This window comes from Ptychodera flava, chromosome 13 (genome assembly GCF_041260155.1).
Source record: "Ptychodera flava strain L36383 chromosome 13, AS_Pfla_20210202, whole genome shotgun sequence".
NCBI classification, from domain to species: domain Eukaryota; kingdom Metazoa; phylum Hemichordata; class Enteropneusta; family Ptychoderidae; genus Ptychodera; species Ptychodera flava.
Genome location: NC_091940.1, coordinates 33,736,362 through 33,760,988, shown reverse-complemented (window position 1 = coordinate 33,760,988; position 24,627 = coordinate 33,736,362). Strand labels below are relative to the sequence as shown.

Sequence of the window (24,627 nt, the reverse complement as noted above, 5' to 3'; positions counted from 1 at the left end):
TATAGGTGAATGTTACAATTATTACAAATTACTCATAAAAACAAGTGTATAACTTAAAAAGAAAAATTGATGAGGCTATATTTGCAGATTAAATCGACAATACTTCACCATCCAATTATCCAAAATTAGTTTCAATCGTGTTCGTCGATGTTATGACGTAATCAGCCACGTCGGTCACCGTGAAAGACAAAGACTCGGATCAGCATAAAATACATCATTACAAAAATCTGACGATTTATTCATGAAACACGATTTCATAAAATATCTCCTTACATTAAATAAGTATGTTTAAAAGAATTTTACTTGATAAAAAGTATACAAACATCTAGCTGGAGCGGCTCTTTTGAAAAAATAAACATTACTAAAACGTGTTATTCACGTAACGATTGTCACAACTACATGTCATAATCTTGAACTTCATACAAGTTTAATCCACCAATTGGTGTTTTGTTATCCATAAATTGTTAACCTTAGAAACATCAGATACTATTATGACAAACGGCCGCTGAGAACAATGAAGATGTCCCATATACTCTGTGACGGCCCACCACGGAATGAACCGTCGACTCATATTGTGTTTCAAGTCACATTACGTTTTTTAACTAACCACACGTTCGTTCCGAGCGCTAAAGATGAGCGCAAAGTTAACACGAGACATCTTGGATAAAGTGAATACAAAATGGAGATTGTATAGCTGTCCATGGTATGGCAAAATTCTCAAGGAAACCGATATAAAATGTATTCCAAGAAAACACCTTTTTTGTTCCTGATATAAATATTGTCGCTGTTACAATTATCGTATCTAGATCTATTTTTGTTCTACTTCACTCTAAGGGGAACTTCAAAATGTAAAATAATTATCGCTTAGTTGATCTCTTTTCAAAAGAATTGCATCAACGATGGAAATTATCACCAACAGACCGGGAGCGTCCGTGAGCCGCTAGCGTGAGAGTGCTGGTCACAGCTCATCCCCGAGCTGCTCGCGTGAGGGCGCTGGTGACAGCTCGTCCCTGAGGGATACAAATAAATAAGATTTCAAATAATCAAACTGCATATTGCATCAACAGACTTTACGCCAGCAAGTCAAAGCAGAGTTTTAAAGAGATGTTTTTAAAAAAATTCATTGAACTAGTAGCAAAAAGCCAACACGATAGATTCCATAACAAATGGCGTCTTTGTTTTGGACCGAACAGTCTTCCCGACGGTCCGCTCGCAGCCACTGACCCTTGACCCTTGAACGAGATCAGCTGCTCCAGGGTATGTGGTGTAACTGATGCCTACCACGTGACCTCTTCAGAGTAAATGCATAGTGTTAAACCCTTTCCACTTGTCCGTGTAACAAAGAAAATTATTCGACAACTTGATTGCTAAGTTAATTATGACTTTTCGTATTTTAGATATCTATACTAGTATACACAAATGAGATGTTCAAGTGCGATGTGAATACAGAGTGTCACTCGAACTGCTATTAAAATTGCATTTTCAAATATTGGAATCTTTTACTTGGAGTTACCGTACTTTAACTAGACGCTATTTTTAACGGCACAGGTGGATAATAAGATCATTACAATTAATCACAGACTTCAATCTTCTATGAAATCTTTGTCAGCGTACCTTGTCTACTTTTATGTAATATGCATACTTTTCTTTGAAAGCATGATCAAGTCACCCCTGCCTATGTCTTGACCTCAATACAGTCTGATGTCACATGATAAAGACACAGGGACGAGTAATAGAAGTTTTAAATACGTAAATGCACAGAACAGTACAACATACTTCGCTTAATTGTATTTGCTGCAATTGGTTAAAAAAGACCGTATTTGAGTCCTTCCTGCGCGTATAAAAAGCACACAAAAGATTTCGCCCTCGTTTTGATAAGAAAAATGACGTAGATACGTACAAAATATTGAAACAATGTAAAAATCGATTAAACCTAAATCATAGTACGTATATTGTTGGTACCATCCGGGACATTTATTTCAAACTCTGCCTTCATGTTCGTGTGTCGACCAAAATCTTGATTTGAAAACTTGTAGGAAGTTTATTGGTCATATTTCATTCTCTTGTAACTCTAAGGTGCCGCCTTTTCCATGGCACCCATGTAACATAGCAACAGTCGTTATGGCTACCGGTTACTGGCATCATGTCACCTCATTTCCTGTCCTACCCGTTTTCTTTTCGTACGTTGATTTACACACTGGTAAACTTAACATCCCGGTTCATTTTCAAGAGCATGTGGAAAGGACGAGTGATTACACAAAGATCACCGAATGAAAAACGAACAGTATTCGCGAAGTGATGGAAAAACCTTAGGTTATCATAACGCATTATTTTTAATGATGAGAAGAATGTTTCTTTAACGTGTTCAAACAAGTTTCATAAATTACGTAGTTACATATGACGAGACGCCATCCATGGCCTGTAGAACATAAATTTCCAAGTTCAAGTGGAAGGGGAGCCGATCCACTGAATTCGAACATAGTCTGTCGTCAACGTTTCACAACAAGTTACCATTACAATTTTTTAACAAATTCGTACCATTTTTCACAACTGCAAAGTGAGGGACACTGACAATCAGGTAATGGTTACCGTAAGTTCGCTTTGTACAAGCCGTTTACACATTTCCAAATAACACTTTGCTCTGATGGCTCTCGGTCCTATATTTTGGGCGGCAGGTCCACCGACTCGTAACTGTGGTGGTACATCACCCCAGGGCCTTGATGGTGATGGTGTTGTCCGCCGTTGTACATCTGGTAGGCATGTGGCGGATAAGGTGAGGTACTCGGCGGTGGAGGTGGCGGGGGCGGAGGGTGCGCGGCGTAGCGGGGCACCGGTGAGTGGTTAGGGTACGAGGCTGGGCGGGTAGAGGGCGCGTTGTTGTGGCGGTTTTCTCTGTTGGACTTCCTCCAGCGGCAGCAACACACGATGCAGACGATTAGGACGATCAGGAAAACGAGGCAAATGACCGATACGACAATGACCACAACACCTATACCAAGTGCTCCTACACCGAGGGCGAAGATATCTTGAGGAGCTGAAAATTAACAGGAAATATTATTAATAATTTTGACCGATATCACCATCGTGCGCTAGTCGTCAAGTTCAACAAGTGCTTAACCTGTGTTTTATTGTCTAACGGAAGTTATCGCTTTTCAAAGACATAAATAAAAGCAACAAACAATATCATCATCATCATCATCATCATCATCATCATTAACTCAATTGTATTCGCCTCAGATGTTATGAGAAGAGCCAGTCAATTTTACTTTCTTTATATTACTTAAAGTTTTCAAAGCAAATGTACTTCAAATGTGACATCAATGGAAAAAATGCTCTCAGTGTCTTGATCTCACTGGATTCTCAAATGCTGGTCGCATCACTGAAAAGTGTAGTTATTGCGAGCCAACATCAACAACGCCCTCTATGAACAGGAACAGGTATAGTAAACATGCTTCAATTGCTGTCTAGGCGACTGCCTAGAAATGTAAAATATCAGAATTTTTGTTTCGATGATGATGATGATGATGATGATTTTTGCAAACATCAACTCCACAAGTAATTGAGAGTGGCAGTGAATTGAACTAGGTAATGTGTGGTGTCTGAAAATTTTCGATCGGTGAAAAAGTTATATTTTGGAAAACTAATGGCAACAATAGTACAAGATGGGGCTTGCTTTTAACTGACTGTCATATTGAATGTAGTTAATGTTCAGTAGTTTTAGTAGTTACGTAGTGGGCAAGGTATGGACTCGACCCTGCATATACACGAATTTAGCGTTTAAGGTTTTGAAGCAATTTCAAACTTCTTTTGTTTTGTTTTTTTCGCTTTTGATTGGAGAAAACTGAATGTAAATGGTGACCGGGAGTTATGCCGAAATAGAATATCAGTTAGGTAACGTTACTGAACATCTGTAAAGATGGCATCGACCCATGGTGGCTACAATCACGTGACTGAAATTAACTACCCGACAGTTATACCTGGGCAACGAGACGACAACGGTTGGGAAGGTCCTTAGAAAAAATACGCATATTACACATATACACTGTATACACGTCCGCGTGTAAGACAAGTTTTAATTTATGCAAAGTCCAAACGACAGCCTGGTAAAATTTTAGCACCTAAGCCAGTTTGCACAAATTCAGACACGGATCAAACGGCGCCCTCTCGCGATCGATGTTGATTACATTGACACACCGTGTTGACCGCGGCGGGGTATCAATTACGGCTTAATAAAAAGCTGGAAAATCGGAACAGATCGGGCAGAAAATCGAAATATTACATTTTGACGCATTTAGTTTATAAACATGAATAAAGCGGATGTGGACAAATCTGGGCGATGTTGGAAAAGCGACGCTGTACAGTGCATGCCAATAAGCGAAGGTTTTTGTCAGATGTTACCGAGCATGGCGGCGATCGGAACATACCATGTTGCGGCGCAGCATAGCATGCCATTTCTTTTGAGGAAGGCGCGCTGCAGCTGTGACCTCCCTGACATAGCTTAGGTTCCTTTATAAACTAGACACAGCCAAACTGTTTGTTTAACATCGTTTGTACCTGGTACGTGTTTTATGAGGACGTGGGTTTTGGATTTCCCTTCTGTAAAGGGAACTCTCCTGGAGAACAAGGGTCTCTTTGAGAGCCCTTCCTTGCCACCCCATTTTCAAAATATGACACAGGTTTCTGCATGAGGTACCGAAAATGTATGCCTCATTAACACCGGGTTGTATTTCCTCGCTGAGTATTGTAATCAACCGATTGACCGTTATATGGGAACAGTCTCTTTTTTCAAAAGATGGAGAATATAAAACAGTTTACATGCCGGTTAGTGTTGGGTGTTTGCTTTATTTTAATTGAAGAGAAAATTGGACGATAACTGGTCAGGCTTTAAGAGGTGACAGTGTTGCACACGACGCAGTGTTTTGGGGGGATCTTTGGCAGTTGCGTGTACAGTCATGTGGGAGTAATAAATATCGCTGCTGGAAAGGTTCATTAGCCGAAGCAATGGGCGGGTGATGGCGTGCAAGACAACGTCTATGGCCGGATTTGACATATGTTATTCGTGAAACATAAATCCCGCTAAAACTATAATCGACTGTCACAGTGAAAGCCAAAACATTCACTGATAGCATAGAATCTATGCTGATGCTGAGGAGTTTGAAAATCCGAGCTTGCTGTGAACGCCGCCAGCAAATCTCGTCCTGCCATGTCTTTCGTCGAGCTTGTTTGGCGTGTACACGTAATGAACCGACAAGTGACATGTCAGGAATGACCCGACGAGTGATATCGCCAGTAAAACTTATCGTACACGATGCTCAACTTTCTCTTCTGCACAGTCAGGTTCTATTTGCGGTAATCAGCGTCAGATACGACTGGACACTATTATTGTCATTACAAAATTATTATTTTTTTAAGTTTTTAAGAAAAATCGTTCGTTTTCGTTCTTGACAGTAACGCCTTGGCAATTGATAAACGATACTTTACTCACTGTGGGTGACGTATGTATGTATGTATGTATGTATGTATGTATGTATGCATGTATGCATGTATGCATGCATGCATGCATGCATGCATGCATGTATGCATGCATGCATGCATGCATGTATGTATGTATGTATGTATGTATGTATGTATGTATGTATGTATGTATGTATGTATGTATGTGTATGTACGTACGTATTGTCTATCCATTTATCTATCTCTGTCTCCCGCTGACATTTTTGTCTTGCAGATCGTTATATCTAGTTCATCAGTTCTCACACGAGGCAATAATACTAGAAATACAAAAAAGTCAATATAGAGATTTACGAATGAAAACGGTAATTTGAACTCTCAGGTCGAGATTAAACCTTTTAATCCTATTTTCAGCGATAAGCTTTCCTAACAAGGGCCAAAGGTCGGGGATTTTGTACGTAAGTATTCAGTATTGCATGGCAAGGTTTTTGCATCAATGAGGTAATGTCACTCGGTTAAATGAGCGTGGGAAAGAGAGTGCGAGTGGGCCCTTCTCCTGATGATTTGGCGTCTTCTTAATGAGCGAAATGAGGGCGTTGGCATCCGGCGTGGTGAAGCTATAGAGTTGTTTTTTGTAACGACCGGAACATCACGTGGTCCAACCCCTGACGTTTTGGGTTGGGGAAAAACATGTCTGTATGTTTGTGACATAGGGAATAGATTACTAGTAATTCCAGCACGACTGGATGGTCAAACATACTTAAACTGGCCAGCTGGTCCAACCGCAGCGCACTGCTCTAATTACAGAAATGTGAAACCGATTTGACGGGACACGAATTCCTGAGCCGTGTTCTATGTTACACGGCTCTCGTTGGCAATATACAACTGGTACCCATCCTGACCTTTTGACCTCCGTCACTTTTCTTAAACAATAAACCTGGCACAATAAATAATTTAAGCACAAGTCATAAGAGATCACCACTGTGTGTAGATGAGTTAACTTTATCGCGATGTGAAGAAACGGACAGAGTTAGTCGAGTCGGTTATTATAACGAATGTACGATGTGCTTGTGAAGCCATTGCGAGCTCAAATATCCCAATAAATTTAGTAAACCCATCATAAATCGCGTTCACGGGGACTGAAGGAGCTCTCCAGCCTATCTCTTCACCGACGCAGCTCCGACTTCCACATTTCGCTACTGTCGCATTGTGAACGACGCATGAATTTTTCATCCACCTACGACGACGACGATGATTGGAACAGGAAATGGAGATACGCTTTCGACGACAGAAACTACGCAGGTGTCAGGCATGTCGCGGAGAGTGACTGTCAATCAAACGTAGATTTGCAATGAGAGATGTGTCCATGGCGCATGCTCATGGCGGACTTTCCGTTCTCAATAATGCATGCTCTATAGAATGTCATCGTGGAAGATTTTTCCCCTCTAAATAATGCATGCAAGAATAATAACGCACTCTGATAGAAGCCGTCTTGGCAAAGTTCAAGCCATTTTTTAAAAAGTCTTCTTCGTATTATATTTCCTGTCCATCAAGACAATTAAGCTGCCTGAAATGAAATATTTTCGCGAAGAAAAAAATGAAAAATTCACGAAGCCCAGATCAAACCGTGCTATCACGTTCTATAGGGAATATGGTCAGAATACTCGTAGTGTTGCTACCGTTGTTCGGCAAAGGCTAGATACTAGTATTTTGCAAAATATCCTTCTGTGTTTTCAGAGAGGATAGCATGAGATAGCGACTCTTGGAGTGCTTTCAATATTTAAATATTCATCCATCCGAACAACTGCACGAGGCACCATGGAAAATTAAAACCGAGCGCCTGAAGTCATGAATTGCAAACCAAGTCGGGTAGTTTCGTATTTTAAATATTTTATCGGCGCACAGCTGACGGGGTAGGGTGGCCATGAGTAACCCTGTAGAGTGGTTGTGAAAAACTTGGCGTGGTAAAGGCAGTGTAATAAGTCGTTCCCGTGTATGCCATTTTGCTTAAAGAATAAAACTTGAATATAACGCAAGGCGATACAAACTTGCAGTGGTAAGGACAGTCACATGTACAAACAGATTGCCTACAATTTGTGCGTATAATGCAAATGAGCGATGTCGATTTTCCCGCCTAAATCTCGAATAATGCAGTTTTGCACGTTTAAACGTTATACAAAATGGACAGATAGTATTTTTAACGCGTACAAATGGTAGAAATAGACCAAACACGTTTTAAAGAGCCGTGCCATTGCTTTTGCGTTGCACGCAGGAATGTCATTGGCTAATTATCAAAGTCCCACCTTAGGTCGTTTTTTTTTAATTGTGCTTGTCAAAATTGCCAAAATACACAATACTTGGGTGGCGAACCCTGACCAGGTAGTGAGGGCCGCCTACAACTAGCGCCATGTGTTACATCTATAACAATACTTGTCAGTGCCTTAGACAGATTTATTTGGATTCACTTGACAACTTTCGATGAGTCTGAATCGAATTCAATCCGGCACCTTTACCCTCCAACGCCGAGCTCCCCTCATAATTTCTCGTGTACACTGGGAAACGACAGTAATCACGTTCGAAATTGAATAGTGCGAGGCTGAACAATGTCACAACGCCGGCCAATAAATTCTAAAATGTGACACTGAATAGAGACTTTTTTCTTGAAAAAAGAAAGACTGAGGCGATGCGATTTCTCCCTTGGGTGTGTGACTCTTCCGTGTGTCTATTTGAAGAAACTGGATAGAAAGCCTTAATTTGTGAGTTAGCCTTACATTTGCAAGACCCGGTGAATGGCAACGGCCAAATTGAAGTACTGATGTGTTATAGTAACACTCATTTTAAGTAATGGGACACGTGACTGGTCCCAATGCACATGCGCCGTAGCATTAAGATCAAGGTTAAAGCCAAATCGAGGCGAATTTGCATTGTTTAGTTAATTTCCTGCCATGATGGGATGGGGCAGGTGTTATGGGAGACGCGTTAAGACATGCGCAGTCTATTACCGCGGGGATATGAGAAACTCGAAGGGCCGAATGTTGACAATAATGAGATACTCCGACATACCGTCTTTACAGCGGCTATTGGTTTCGTCACTGTTGTCGTTGCAGTTATTTAGATCATCGCAAACCAAGTCCTGATCAATACACATGGTGCCATCGTCACAGGTAAAGCAATCTGTTGATGTTGCACCATCTGCAGAAAAAGATAAGAAAAAACATAATCAGAATAATAATCACAACACTGGGAGAGCACTTCACTCGATGAGACTTAATCGTGTGAGGGAAAACGGCTGTCATTAACACATTGGCGAAGGGTCAAATGTTGAACATCACTAATTAAGGGGCTTAACCTATGTACCATCGACATTTGAATACAAAGTGTTAGGTAATCCTCAAAACAAGGGTCATGAAGGTCTGCACGTAATAAAATATGATTGCTTATGGAAAGCAGCAAGATGACGCGGAGAAAGCCACGTGCTTTCAATCTACAAATTTTGAACACTTCAGCCTATAGTTTGGATCTGTATGAGAAATCTGATTAAAAAATGTCGTTGTGTAGCCATCTTAAGATAAGTGAGTAGAAATTGGAAATCGGCAAAAGACGGCAAACCCAAAGAATAAACATTTTTACTTCTACGTCGGGCTTCCGACTACAAGCGCCAATCAATCATATGTCACGTGACAATTCTCAGGGGTATGACAGGTGTAATGGGGGTCATAAGACAACCATTGATCAACTAAATTTAAATACGCTACGCTAGACTTAGCTGACCTTTCAACCGAGCTCAATAATTCTTGTCACCAAAAATGTACTATTTTCCCCATTTGCATTAACCTGCCGTCCCGGCATTAGCAACCTTCTGGTATGCGGCTGCGCCATTAAACTTTCCATGGCAACCAAATAACCCTTGTCAGCTTCTTCAACAAAGCCATCTTGTACGATTGTGGGTTCAGGATGACAAGTCTGTTTCCTTTGAACTTGATTTGTTTTCAGTTAATCATTTTCACCGATGGAAAAGGAGACTTTTATCAAATATAGGTGCCATTCAAACGTTTAGAAACATTTGTAAAAAGTATTTCCCATAGGCACTAGCATCTATGTACCGCTGTACATAGGTAAACATGTAAACTAAATAAGTGCAATGATGTATGTATGTATGTATGTATGTATGTATGTATGTATGTATGTATGTATGTATGTATGTATGTATGTATGTATGTATGTATGTATGTATGTATGTATGTATCTATGTATGTAGGCAGCCAGGCAGGCAGGTATGCACGCATATTGTATGTATGTATGCATGCATTGCATGTGTTAATGGAATTGCCGATATTTCAGTACTGACACTGGACAAATTAATGGAAAAGTTGGTCAGTTCTCGGCTTCTCTGGACCTGAAAGATTGCAATATCATCTCAGTCCGGGCTAAGTACGCATCGGATCATTGGGATCGCATCGGATCATTGGGATATAAGTTAAATTTTATCCAATAGCCAAAACCAAAGGAAGATCAATCTTCCAGTCTTTAGACTGAAACATTGCCGGATCTATCGAGCCGTTTCACCATAGGGGTCACTGTGGAATGACCCCAGAAGCAACTCGGATCGTTGTACCATCCGACGGCGGACGCGACACTCCCCGCTGAAAATTCACTGATCCTGTTCCTAAATCAAGCCAACATTCCTGTGCATATTGCATTGTTGAAATTTGTAATGATGCGATAACCGGGTGAATGATGTATTAAAGTAACCAATATCAGTCCGCGTTATTGATGTCAATTCGTCAGCAAAGTTTTCCTGTATCGTCTTACTCCCTAGAGTCGTTCGTGTTTGCTTCCCAATGCGCAGCGCCGTGCATTGTCACATATCGACTTTCAGGGACCAAGACATGGCGGATCACCTTTCGCCAGCATTTATGGTTCGCCTACCCTCCCTTCAAAACAAATTACTTCCCTTTTCTCACGTTTTATCCTCACCCAATTACCGTGCACTTTGACCTCGCTTCGACCTCGTGTATCATTTCGCCACCTGCTTGTGTTTATCAACAAATAGCTGTTAGTGACGGATAAATCTTTTGGTTTTAAAACAATTCTGCATCACAACGCAATATGTTGTACAGCGGCTTGCAGGAAAATGGTCGCTCCGTTTTCTTGGGGGGGGGGGACACACCACAATGAAAATCGACACTGCGAATTATTGTGAAATTATTTTCCAACCTTGTCATGAATTTTGGCCTACCATGCCTGATTAGCCCTTTGTAAGACTGAACTCTGATATTCTCAAGCCTGCCCATGGGACCCGGTTCTGGCGCGAACTGGCATCTTCAGAAGCAGACGACATCTGGTTTTGTCAACCAGCTCATACAATGTGGAGCGCTAATCCAAGTGATGGAAAATTCTCATGCCCGAGACATTGGTTCTCGAATTCACTAAATTGAAATGCTGTCGTCTGGTTCATGAAGGTGAAGTAATCAACTGGAGACAAAAAAAGCCGAAGACTATATGCATGGCTTTCCGCTCCAGGCTGAACTCAAAAAATATCAACAATAGTTATAACATATCACCTGTAGTCTCAAAGGGAAATATTTGACTGACAGTTCAAAATAAAGATAAATGAGAAACGGTTCAAAATGAATATCAATTAATAGAAGTGAAGGTCGTCTGATCTTGCTATCCTAACATCCACTTGCACGGGAAGCAATGCAGATTTTCTTTCAAACATGGATTTCCCCTCTGAAAAGCTGGGCAGACGAAAGTGACTCTGTTTAAACTGAAGATTACGTGCAATATTTCAAAATTAGGGTTTGGCGCCTGTTTTTGGAACAGCCATAATCCTGCAGGCAACTAAATCGTTGGCTTCCTCGTTACAAATTCACGATAACCGATTTCTCCTTTCAGTTTGTCAGAATGTAAAGATGATGCATCGTCTATTGAGAGAAAGTACGACCCGTACCTTGTTAAAAATGCAGATGTTTCCAGAAGAATTATTTTTCGGCGGATAGGTTAAGCTGGCAAACGGCATGAATGATCTATGAAAACAAATTTCGAATTTACTATCGTCTCAACTGAAATTGTTCCGGGCGAATACTTTGTTTTGTATCATACAATTTGAAGAACAGTATTGAGCAGGTGAACGGGGATGAACACTGACTGAAAGCAGTGAACCGTCGTCCTTGCTTTCACTGCCAGAGTACCTTGTCGTTTGTCCTAAATATAGATCTACCATATACCATTTAGCAAAGTCCTGCCGTCTACCTACAAGCCATATACATACTTCTGATAGTATACAGCATTCCATTGTATTCAAGATTTGTTGTAGATTGTAGTTCATTGCTAGAGAGAGGTAGAGAGCGTGAGAGATGGCGAGACAGACAGACAGAAAGAGACAAAGACATATACAGAACAAACAAACAGGCAGAGAGACAAACAAAGGTCGGACAGTAGCGACATACTGACCGGCCGGCTACAAGGGGCAAAGGGAATCAGTGACGGAACTAGGGACCGACAAACAGGAAATATATAGTGAGTGAAAGACAGAGCCACAAGCAGGGAGGCGGACAGACAGACGGAAAGACAGACAAACATACGGAAAGACAGGGGAACAGCCACAGAGAAGCATTGGGAAGCGTTGAACCCTGAAAGAATCTAGAAGAGAGAAAACGGGTGCCGGAGACGGACAGCATATCAAGGTATTAAGGAGCTTTACTATTCTCGGTCAACCCTGCGGCTATACTGGAGCATTTCAGAAAACCAAATATCAATTTGTATTAATTCAACATTCAATCGCAAGTGCTCGATCAGATCAGGAGTGTTTTTAGGTTTTCGCCGACGTCTCCGCTCAAATCCTGAAATCCTACTGAGCACAAGCAAATACGGCCATGCACCTACTGGAGTGAGCTATTGGGTTAGAAACTATGATTGGCAGCCCAATTTCTGAGTGGGAGATTTGAGCTGCGCGGTCGGGATGAACGGACAGATTTATTACATGTCACTCCTGAACAGAATTGACAGAAGTGGATCCCGTATATCGACTCTGGGAGTCAAGAAAAGTGTCACTGAAAGTGATTGTTCTAAATCTTGCGACTGACAGTGAATGCGTTCCGATGCTACTGGCCAGTGACCTTGCCCGCCTTGCAGCGTCAAAGTTGTCGTTTTCAATCAACGCACTTCATTTCACAGAGATTCATTTTTAAAAAATAACTGAAGAAGATGCTCAAACTCCCCACCATATGCTAAAGCAGTACAGCTGAGGTTGTCATTCGCTGTACTCACAGCTTAGAAGCTAGACCACTAAATCCCTAGAAATTCATCAAAATTCTCATTAAAACTACACGTTACTTAGTTTCCCCTCGTATCAAAAAGCTGACACGTATGACGTAAGCTCCCTTCCAGATTTGTTCTTACCGCCGACGACGAACGGCTTTTACATCGCAGTATCTACTCCGATCACGTAAGCACAGAAGCGGCATGCGTAAAGTTTGTAACATTTTTGTATACTTTTGCAGGATATTCGGCGATGAGTTGAAAGGCATCACGTGATTTTGATGAATTGTGCGATCTATTAATATCCGTGGGAGGTCATATCACATATTAAGGCGGAACGGGCCTCGGGGACAGGTTTTGGGAAACTCAAATTTTGACATACTTTTGTGGTAGGCTACTTGCATCATGCACTCATTTTGAAGCCCATGAAGTGAGTGGACTTTTCTCGTCTCTGTGAAAATTGAAAATGTAATTTTCCAAAAAGGGTATGGCGGCCGTTTTGAATTTCAAATATAGGTAAAAATGAGAGAATTTATTTTCTGTAATCCAAAAAAAGAACGATCCCTGATTTATATTCTCGGTTACGAAAGAGCCCGGTTTAATTCTGGACGCGTATTACTTTAACATTATCTGCGACAAAGAATAAAATATTTTTCCCTTAGAATTCCCCAGGTATGTTGTGCCGAAAACTTATTATTTTCATGCCCTGCTGGGTAATACTAAGATTCGCAGGTGTCTTGTCGTGATATAATGTGCTAGAACAGAGGATGCACAGAACATGCCAATCGTTTTAGGTTGGATTCAGAATGAGATGTATGTATTCGCCCCGGGGCCGTTTATACGACAAAGGTTTGTTCCTTGCCGAGGAAAACGAAAATTGAGAGCGAAAACAGCTGCCTTGCTATATCAGTATTGGTCAGACTCTATGCGATTTTAAGATTTTTCCCTGCGCAAGGCAACGTGGCTTCTGTTCATCAAAGGAAGGCGACACGTTCAATATGAATATTTCAAACAACAGGAATAAGTTCGCCCAGCGGCGCTTGCAGGAAATCCTATCGGTTTTGGTCAGAATTCTTCACCGAGCTGGTGGATTAGTAAGTTTATATGGCACAGGAGGCTGAAAAAGTGGATTAGTTGAAAAATTCAAGAGTTAAAAGTTTAATGATCGACATTTTAAATTATGATGGTGATCATATTAGATGTAACACTGTCCGCTTAATATTTTACCAACGAAGTATCAACTTCCGAGTCTGAGACTGGGCACTTCAGTCTGCACGACGAGCCAACGACAAGCATCAACAGAATAGCTCGTTTACAGGGGGGAAAGTTTGCAGTCAAAGTTGAAAAGCCTACAGATGTTATCCAAATGCAAGCGATACAGAACTATTCCGGAATGACATACGAGTAAATTCCTTGTTTTAATGAGACCTACAGCCGACCTGTGTCAATTACCAACACGGAGATTGAACTGATACAGCCCAGTAATTCTGTCCATTCCCTCACTGAAACCTGGGTAAATTGGATGGGGCTTTTCATTATATGTCCCCTTTGGCCTCTTTAAGCTGGAAAAGCGCACTGTACGCCCTGTACAGTTGTGGACAGCTTTTCAAACAAGTGGCAATATTCTGCGACCGAAGCCAGGTTGTCTCGTTTTAGAGTTGGACTTTTATCACTTCGTCCATCGAGGAAAGATAAACTGATATGTTTTCAGTGACTGAATCGTTACAAATTTGTGTCTGCGCCGAGGGAGCTGTCCTTGTAAAAGCGAGCAGGGGTTGTCTTTCAACACGGCCAATCAATTAACAGTGTCGGGTTTCAAAACAAACTATAGCCGTACTTTCCTAATTAGGGGTTTGGAAAAAACATCTATTTGATAGTTGGCTTATTTCTTTTTACCGCTGACAGATTGCCTTTCTATCTCGACAGAAAAAAGAGACTCCGCTGTGTTTGACATTGAACCTTTCAGTGCAGCCTGAGGTCACAACCACTTATCGTCTCAAGGTAAACCGCGCCCCGGAGACATTTTCGGAAATGTGAATGATCTCCCATTGTTTTTCATTTTCTTAGATCTTTAGAAATTAATGGAGTCATCTTGAAAACTAACAAGAAGTTACGGGTGCTCATCGTCTCGTTTTTCGGGAAACTCTACAAGTATTGTTTCAATTCGAAAGAATGGCGGCCATCTTGAAATTAAAATGTGAAGCAAATGACAAGTGATCGACTAGGTTCTCTGAGGCAAAATAAGCATTTCACGAGGTGCTGTTTTGTCTTTTTTTAATCTGCGTTTTACTGAACTAAAGCATGATAGCTATTGGTCATTTTCTCGGCAAACATTGCCTAGTCTGAATACGAATCTTAGCAAAGCCTAATTTTATTTCACTCTTGTTGTCGCAACTTAGAAAACATTTGGACGGGAGTTTAACTCGGTTACAGTGGACTTAGAAAGGGACCCCGACTCGACATAGTAAGCGCGATTTCTCGAGTAAATTATTGACAGTTCTTTTTCTACCTGTCTATTGGAGCCCGGCTTCGTTCCCAACACGTCGTGACCCATCGTCATAATACCTTGCAATCAATAATTCTCATCGACATGATCGCATGAGAATGGGATTATTACGGGCACTGTCAATCATATCCATGAAATGTCATTTTTCTTACGCAATATCAATATGTACATTGAACAATTACATGCACATGCATACCGTGGCTTCTATACAATACTTGTTCCATTGAATATATCATCTTCGTATCAGACATAGGGTTATGTTATATAAGTTTCTTTTTATCGTTATTTCTAAGGTGAAACCTTTAAAGATGTATGGATAATGAACGGACCAACAATCACGACAACATCTATTTACGCAGAAAATCGTACCAAAAGATGTTATCGATTTCGACAATTGCGCTGTATGGACGTCAATATTGACATTTAACCCGTTGCCATGGCATCGTCTCGCGAGCAATACCGTATCATGACGGTGTGCTATCCATTCAGAGTGTTTGATGAGGATGTTAGGGGTTCCTGAAGACCTAGAAAGCTGATTGTCAGACTGGGATTTTTGATAGCCCAAGAAACGGTTAATGAAATTGTGATGACTACTATCAGTGCGAGACGGATGATGGGTAGTTGGCTGGATACCACATGTATTCCATTGCATCGACCTCGTTTAAAATAAGTCGTCCCTGAAACGGCTTCTTTGATTTAGACTTAAATAAACAACCACTGTAACTTTTGATAATATTTTCATTGTTTCGCTCTGTATAATAGCCACATTTCCCCATTATTCTCTCTGCAATACGTTGAAAAAAACATCTGATCTGAGCCCCACCAACGTAGCCCCTGGTGTGCAATGTGTAGTGTTGTTGTTGATAAATTAATCACAGTCCACACTACTGAAATTCAGTTAACGCAACATTAGACTTGAAATATACAAATACGGTGACGACAAGTTGAAGACTGGGTATTTTGATATGGTTTGAGGAGTGGGACAGGAAATAGTATTTTTAAATTTTATAAAAGAACAAATGCGCTGAAAACTAAATAAATAGTGTTTGTTTTCTAAAGGTGTGTCGCGATGCTGCATAAATAATGGAAACCTTAATCGAGTGTTTCCTTTAAGCTTTTGTAAGCCTTACAATTACAAAAATGCATTTTCAAATGTGGTTTTTGGTGAGTCATGAATAATACTTCATGCGTCTGGCCTCGTGCGGAAGATCAGGTCCGAGTGTTTTGTATATCTTGAAGATGACATTGAAAACAAAATCATCTTCTGTGGTCACCGTAACCGCACACTTATCTGATGGTATCCATGGAAACAGCGCAACAGAGGTTTTTTTAATTTGCAAAATGACCGCCTGGGAAAGGCTTGGTTGAGGTTTAAAAATCGGTGTCTCCAAACTATCAGGACTCTCATTATTATGATCCCCGTATGAAATGAATCATCGAGGTAGGGAAGTGCTACAATCAAATCGATTTTTTCTATGCTTGGAGCGCGGCAACTCGCCGTATATAACTATGGATGAAATCACGGGCAGGTCCTGGGTACCTGGCCGAGTAAATACAATCAATTACGAAGCAGACGCGTCTACGTCATAACCGATTTTAACTGCACTCTACAAATGGGAATTGGCCATCATTACAGGCAAGGTATCAGATGCATTTGGCCAACATGATCATTGCCATGGCCAGGCGAAGAATGGAGAAATGATTCTTATTTCGCCTAAGGTCCTTTCTGGATTGTTTTTCACCGCTTATACAGAGACCTAGCAGATATCTTGCTACTCTAATGAAGGACATGGCAAGTGAGAATATTGGAACGCACAAAACATACACCCTGTGGCCGGGTCTCCTGGATCAATTTGCATAATTAATTATTCGATGCATGACGCTCCTTGAAAAAGAGGAAAAAACTGCATTCCAAGATTCATCTCCGAAATGAAATCCACGTTGTTAATGACAATGACAATTAAAGTTATGTTTCTCAATGGAGGCTACAATCGATGTGAGCGAAGTAAGATGAATCCATAGGTTCTGCTTGAAAAGAGTTCGACCGTGAAAACCGCGCTCACTACACGACGATCTGGATTTTCACACATTTCGATTTCACGGCTGAAAATAGATAGTGTGTACCTTAGAGCAACGAAACAGTACCCAGGGGGCGTTACTAATAGACAATCGAAACAGGGGGTGCTACCATTAAGTAGTTTTGTCTAATCAAACAAAGGTAGAATATTTCAGCAATCTTTGTCCAATGCGTTTAAATAAACATATCGATAGAAACGACAGCTAGCTTTGCAAGTACACCAAGGACTACAATCAACTTACTTAATGGAAAATGTTTTGGATAATTGAAAATAGCTTCTGGGACTTAATGAGAAGTAAAGAAATTGAACGTGTTATCTTAAAATGTCATCTTCTCTACCGACTGTCCTTCAACGTCTGTGCGCAAGCCATTGAAAGAGAACGGTCTGAAGTTCGTTCAACTTTTCAAACGATAGAGCCTTCCCTCCCCCGCCCTTTTCAACACACAAATCCTTTGGAATCACTCGCCCGTACAGCTATGCTTCAATTCTCTGACAATTAGTAGCAATTAGAGGCGATCGGTACCGATGTACAGACAGGGCCGGCAATGTACCGTAATTGAGCAGACAGACATCTGCCAATTCAGATGACCTAAATCCCTACATATCATGATCATACAGCGCTTGAAGTAGCTCATGAATATTAATCATCCTAGTGGTCACTGTTCCAAACCTGCAGTTTCTCTACGTCAACAGCTGGTCTGCTTTGAATGGAAATACATCGTCAAAACGAAGTTATATTTACACACGGCAGTGCAAACGGTAGCAAAATTCAAGAGCTGAAGATGAAAACTAGAGTGTTATGCACCCTAAAACTTGTTTGAGCGTAAATCAACTGGATGGATTCGAACCGATATGGCTTGGAGACTGATGAGATTGTAAAGAAAATGCGTCAAGCAAGATGTATATATGAAGTGATTACAATCCCGCGGGGAAATTAAGCCACGGCTTCAGTGCATTCATGTATGGGTAATTTTGCACTCACTTTTGAAGGGGTTCCATCTTTCAAAAAAAAATCTTATTAAGTCGATTAGCACCGGCATTATTTTATTTCAATTCTCGTGGCCCGGCTCGCGTTCGGCAGAATTGCCGTCCAATGGGCGATGAATTGCTTAACTATTTATTTCCAGGGGGTGATTTTCATGCCCAGTATGAGTGTGTGGTACTCCTTGCTGAGCTCTTGCTGCAATTAGTGGGTGTCTGTTACACATCAATGATAGAGATATTCATGAGTTGTATTAGGCTGAGCGCAGTGAAAGTCTCATTTTGATGGAAATATATGGAACCGATTGTATGTTCCCTACCGGCAATGATTATCTCCCTCCACACTGCGACTTCTGAAATGTGTGGATTCTAGTCTATAGCTGAAATCACACGTGACCTGTTTAACCTTTGACCTTTTCGACATGACAGTGAATTTCTACTCTTCAATAGTCATGGGAGTATGACACCCTGACTGGTAATAATAATAATAATCACCGTCATCATTATCATCATCATCATCATCATTATAATATTGTCGTTATTTACCATTTTAAATATAATATCTTCAGATAAATGGCGATTTAGCATTATTTCATGAAATCGGAGGCATCCGTGGCAATTTCAAGCAATGCACTGGAAGTTGTAAATTGTGTAGTTGCTAGTGATTGGGTGATACCTGGAAGGTAACGATATATTTTGAACGGAAGAGGTTAAGACCTATTGGATGAAATTGTCGCCCAAAAGGAGGGGAAAAAATATCGACGCCAGGATGTTCCAAAAACAATGCTATAAATATAATTTTCGTTTGGGAAATACATGTGACTGGCGCGAATTTCGACGTAATATGTGGACTGACTGCTTTTCAGAAAGAACTACCTAGTTAGTGACTCTTAACGCTATTTCTCAACTGTCAATCTTTATCATTCGCTGTGGGAGTGTTTAAAAGTGTAGTGTGCTTAAAGTGAATTTATCGAAGCGTTGAAATGCTTGGCGTACATGCATCTAACGCGTCCTAACGTCAGCAACAAATATGAGAATGTCAGCACTGTGCTAGCTGAGGTGGTACGCCAATTTCATCGCTACATCGTTAGCGCGAGCGAGCTGTCTGTGGTTTCCTGTGATGTACCAGTCTAAATTCACTTACGAAAATGCGATCGAATTATTATTGGTGACTCTGCCAAGAAAGGTCGCCACGACAGCCACTTAACATGTCAATTGATGTACAACTTGACGAGAACACCCTTTAGTTAGAGAAGCGCTAACGCTGGTAGCTTGGCACGCTTGACTTCAGATGAAAGACGGATAACCAATTGAAGCTCGCAGGTTTTCACCTGTGACCTCTGTCCGTGGGGGGTTTCTTTAAGACAAGCCTTTGAGAACACTTTGCCGGAGTATGTAGAATATTACAAAGCGACGTTTAAATTAAACGATCCTGGTTATCCAATGGCTTTGTTTGTTTTTTTTACGGATACCTTCTTGTGATCAAACGATTCATGTTGTTTCGCCCCTGAAATGGAAAAGTCTCTTTTAAGGTATCCGTGGTGGGATTCCAATATTTTCCTATAAAATAGTCGGTGAGGCGTTTGAATAGCAATAAATAGCTGCACAAGCTCACGAAGATTCTATCTTTTTAAAACTAGGGGAAGTAAAATTGAATAGTCAAGCGAGTCTGAGCCAAGTACTGTGGACATGATACGATGAATCTATCTTTTTTTTAAACAAAGAAGAAATCTAACATTTAGCACTATACCGTTGCACTTCAAGACTATTCTTCATAATTATTCTTAATCTCGGATTCCTCTCCTCTATAACATAGCCTAGACCCTATACTTTGCTTTCGGCCTTCGTCCACACATGCCGAAGGTCAAACATGTCCGAAGAAAAAAATACTAAGTCTAGGAATTAGGCTACTATAATACGGCTAAAGGTCTTGTAGCCGTAAAATTTGATGATTATTTTTCACGATTTCTGTCTTTGATGTAAACTACAGTTTATTGTTCTACTCCCCAAAGCATTATGAAAGTGCCTGCTATGAAACTTGTCAATACAGTGTCTTCAAGTGTAAAATGCAATCTTATTGTTTACATTTGAATTCCAGTCCGTACCACAATTCACTTGTCAACGATAACAATGCGATGTACAGCGATGAGCTGACAAGTTGAATACCGTGTATCTCAACATGTGTTGGGAGTAGAACAGGGAACTGTATTTGACATTGAAAGACAGAAATAGTAAAACATTCATCGAATTTTACAGTTATACACCAACCCGGATTGGTCTAAATTTAACCCTCCAACTCCGAGCCTGGCGCCATGGAAACACGGTGAGACGACTATCTGTGAAGGACAGCCGTTAAAAGATCCATAAACGCATGACCCAAAGAAACGACGGCCTTCTCTATGCGACATCTGCCTACTAACGGTCAGACACTTCAAACTGTTCCACTGTATCACACAGAAATTCCCCCTACTTGTGTTTTGAAAGAAGTCATCATTCCTCGAAGCCAAAATACGTTGCAATTTTACCACACGGGAAAGGACAGCTTAGGGAGCGTTCAGTTATTATGGCCAGGGGTGGGCCGGCAAATTCTTCCTGCGCATCAGTCAAAATAAGTGACCCCCTACCCATTGCACCAAAAAATTGATGACCCCCTTTTAAGATGACAAAATTTTCATTACCCCCCCCCCCTCCATTGCTTGAGTAAACCTTCACACACAAAAACCTAGGGGAGGGAGGAACGATAGAATAAAAAAAAAAGATTCTCAGATTTTTGCAAATGACCCCCCTCCCTTACAAACTCACATGGTGTTAATGATCAAATTTCCCTTGTGACTTGCTATAATTTTGAAATCACCACTCAAAGGAATTGGACAGATCGCAATTTTTACGCAAGCATGTGTGTACAAAATTTGATTTTTGGATTTAATTGATAATCAGCTGTTGATAATGTTGATTCACTATACATGGTAGTCTATGAGAAAACAATGTAATACTTTTTCAATACAAAACTAGCAATATCTATGCATTTATAGACATTTGATAATTGACATAAATGTACTTAATTGGAATAGGGTTGTTACAACTAGTATGTTTACAAAAAATTTGACTTTGGAATTTCATCAAAATGTTCATCCACTATACATGGGAGTCTATGATCAAATTGTGAATAATTTTTTCGCAATGAAAATCTTGCTATACTTGTGCATATACAGACGTTGGATAATTAACATAATTGTACTTGATTAGAATATGACGGTTAAAGGTGCGTATTATGTGTACAAGAAATCTGACTTTGGAATTTCACTAAAAATGTCTATACACTATACATGGGAGTCTATGAGGAAACTATGAATAATTTTTACCAATACAAAAGTAGTTAAATTTGTGTATTTATGTACTCTCGATTATTCATATTAATGTACTTGATTAGACTAGGGTGTTTACAAATGGATATGTGTGCAAGAAATTGGATTTTAGAAATTCACTGAAACGTTGATTCACTATACATGGTAGTCTATGAGGAAACTAAGAGTAATTTTTCCAATACAAAACTAGCTAAATCTGTGTTTTTATAGACGTTTTGATTATTCTTTTTAAAATACTTAGTTAGACTAAGTTGTACTTGTACACAAAAGTTTATATATGTGCAAGAAATTGAATTTGGAATTTCACCGAAACGTTGATTCACTCTACATTGGAGTCTATGAGAAAACTATGAATAATTTTTTTCCAATGCTAAACTAACTTAATATTTGCTTTCATAGGTGTTTGACAATTGATACAAATGTACTTGATTAAAATAGGGTATTTTAAAGTTCAGATGTGGACAACAATAATGATATTGGAATTTCACCTAGAAGTATTATTTCACTTTTCATGGTACAAGTACTAGTAGTCTACAAGTAACTGTTAAATATTTTCCCTGGCACAACTTGCTATATCTCTAATATGTAAGTGATAGGAATTGTTCATTGCCCTCACAGTGAGCTCGATTTAAAATAAGACAAGCCTCAGAGTTGCCAAGTCAAGATGTTCATGTGACAGATACTTGCACTTTTGTTCAGGTTTACAGTTAAATGACTTCAGAGAATGATATCATGCAGCCAATCATTTTTATCTCCCAGAATATTTCTGAACACTGAAACTGCTTTTTGAGGGGACGGATACTTATGAAAATTAAGTGACACCCCCCCCCCGAGTTGTTTAAAAAAAACATGACCCCTCCCCCTTGCGGTTTTGGATTTTGCCGGCCCACCCCCGGCCGTAAAAACTGAACAACCCCTTAAAGGTTTCTGGTTGTTCAATAACAAACATGATTTAAAACATCCGTATGTCCCATGATCCTGCCATGAGAAGTGCAGAGACTGAAAGTTTAGGTTGGGATAAATTATATCGATAACCTTGCTCTTAATCTGGTATTCGTGTTTGCGATAATACAACAGAATTGCATAGTATACAGTTGTTCAAAACCTAATATCACTTTCTACTCTTTGACGTCATAGGCAGTGATGTCATTTCCGAGTGTGTGTTCCATATTTCTTTATCTCGAATGTAGGTTTGAAAATTTATCAGATTGTATGCATGGTTGAGTCAATGGCTTTTAGAAACACAACACAGCATTGAAACGTTCATGATCGGCCGTACACATCGCGGTGTGCATTTATTTCCAGACGGTAAACGGGCATGCGCAGAACAGTCAATAGGCGACGTGAACTGTCGGGGCGCGGGAACGCAATGCGGATCCCCCAAACGTGTCAAAGAAATTGTCAATTTAATTTGTTTTCATTGGCTCGTTTATCAACTCCGTACTTTCCCTGTCCAAATAATCCGTAAACTCCGCGGGACGCATGCTTGGCTTTTCTTTAGGTGTCCCCACTGCAACACAAACATCCAGGCGAGATTTGCTATGCCGCGCACATGGTGTGAACAAACAACGAATCATGAGAAACCTTTAACAAATCCGCGCATGGAGATCGATTCTTTTGGTGGGATATCTAATTGCAAGCCAGACGTGACCTTTTTCGTGAGGATGAGGTCATGTTGGGTGCTGAACTACAGGCTGGCTTTAAAAGGTCATACTCTGAGGTCACCGGTACCAGGTACTTTTTGGCGTCTTTTCGAAGGCTTTATACCCTATATGTATTAAATGAACTTTGGAGTTAATCTTATTCACTTATACAACTTACCTGTCTATAGCTAGATGCCTTTAGAATTAAACGGTTGGTTTACATGAATTTGTCGACGTGAAAGTTTCAAACTTCTTGAAGTTGTGAACGTGAAATGAAGCGATCTTTCGAAGCAAGCGAGTGCCGCTTTGGATAGCCTAGATTCTTTCCGTCCGCTTGGGGACGGAGGTACGGAGGCAAGCGGACGGAAAGAATCTAGGCTACGCTTTGGAAGATCTAAAACACCGAAATGCAATGAAAGAATAAAAGACAATTCGAGAGCTAAGGCGAGTCGCCTTAGCTTTCGATTGTCTTTTATTCTAGCGTTATTTCCTTTTTTCTATTGACCCTACACATCGTTGATTTGTTGGATATGAGCGCCAATCAACTCAGATCAAAATTCCATCATCAGCTGTTTTTAATTGTACAGCCAATTAATTCGGCAAGAACGCTCATGCACACACGGTGAACGAGTGAAAAATCGCTAGCAACAAGAAGATGTTAAGATGTTTAAAAGAAGTGTTTATTAAATCGAGAATTTGACAGCTTCGTGGAATATTTTCACAGTCATTAAACAATGATGAAAGATTTAAATTCTTGAAAATACGTCAAGATGCATCATGTGTGTGTGACAGAGGGTGAGAGATGCCAGTTGAAATGATCGTATCGGCTGTGATTCTGTTAGTTCGCGTTAAAGTAGTATGAACCTTGAAAGTGAAAGATAAACTTTTGGTCAAACTTTCTTCAGTGAAACTTTCGACCATTCTCTCACAAAATTAAAAATAAAAGTCAGTGGTCACGCTGTAAACATCTGGTACTAGAGAGACAAATTACCTTAAGATTTCCCGATTATTGAAATTCAAAATGGCCGCCATCCCCGTGTTAACTCTATGGGAAAAATACGATTTTCAATTTTCGAAATCTAAAACGGTGAAAACTTTTGTTTTACCGAGAGCTTTAAAATGAGCCCTAAAAGTGGTAGAATAGATCAGAAAAGATTTGTGAAAGTTTGAGAGTATCAGTCCCCGAGGCGAGTCCCAAGCGAAAAGTCTATCGTTGTCGGAGATATGTAAAAGTAGAAAAGTAATGTTGATGACACCGGATAGTGCTTTTACTCAGTTCTATCCCAGCTGTGCTTCGACCAGGCGGTGACCACGCGGCCACTCACGCTGCCTCCTCGTGC

General features: G+C 40.4%; 1 protein-coding gene across 1 annotated transcript in view; it reads right to left on the bottom strand.

Annotated features, from left to right (window-relative positions):
* Nucleotides 1-210: 210 nt before the first annotated feature.
* Nucleotides 211-24,627, bottom strand: part of LOC139148227 (neuropilin and tolloid-like protein 2) — a 45,450-nt gene continuing 21,033 nt past the window's right edge. The window contains exons 3-4 of the mRNA XM_070719540.1: nt 8,515-8,643; nt 211-3,034 (exon numbers count right to left, since the gene is read on the bottom strand). Of these exons, the coding sequence (XP_070575641.1) occupies nt 2,658-3,034; nt 8,515-8,643 (506 nt within the window). The 3' untranslated portion in view covers nt 211-2,657. The remainder of the gene's footprint in view (nt 3,035-8,514; nt 8,644-24,627) is intronic.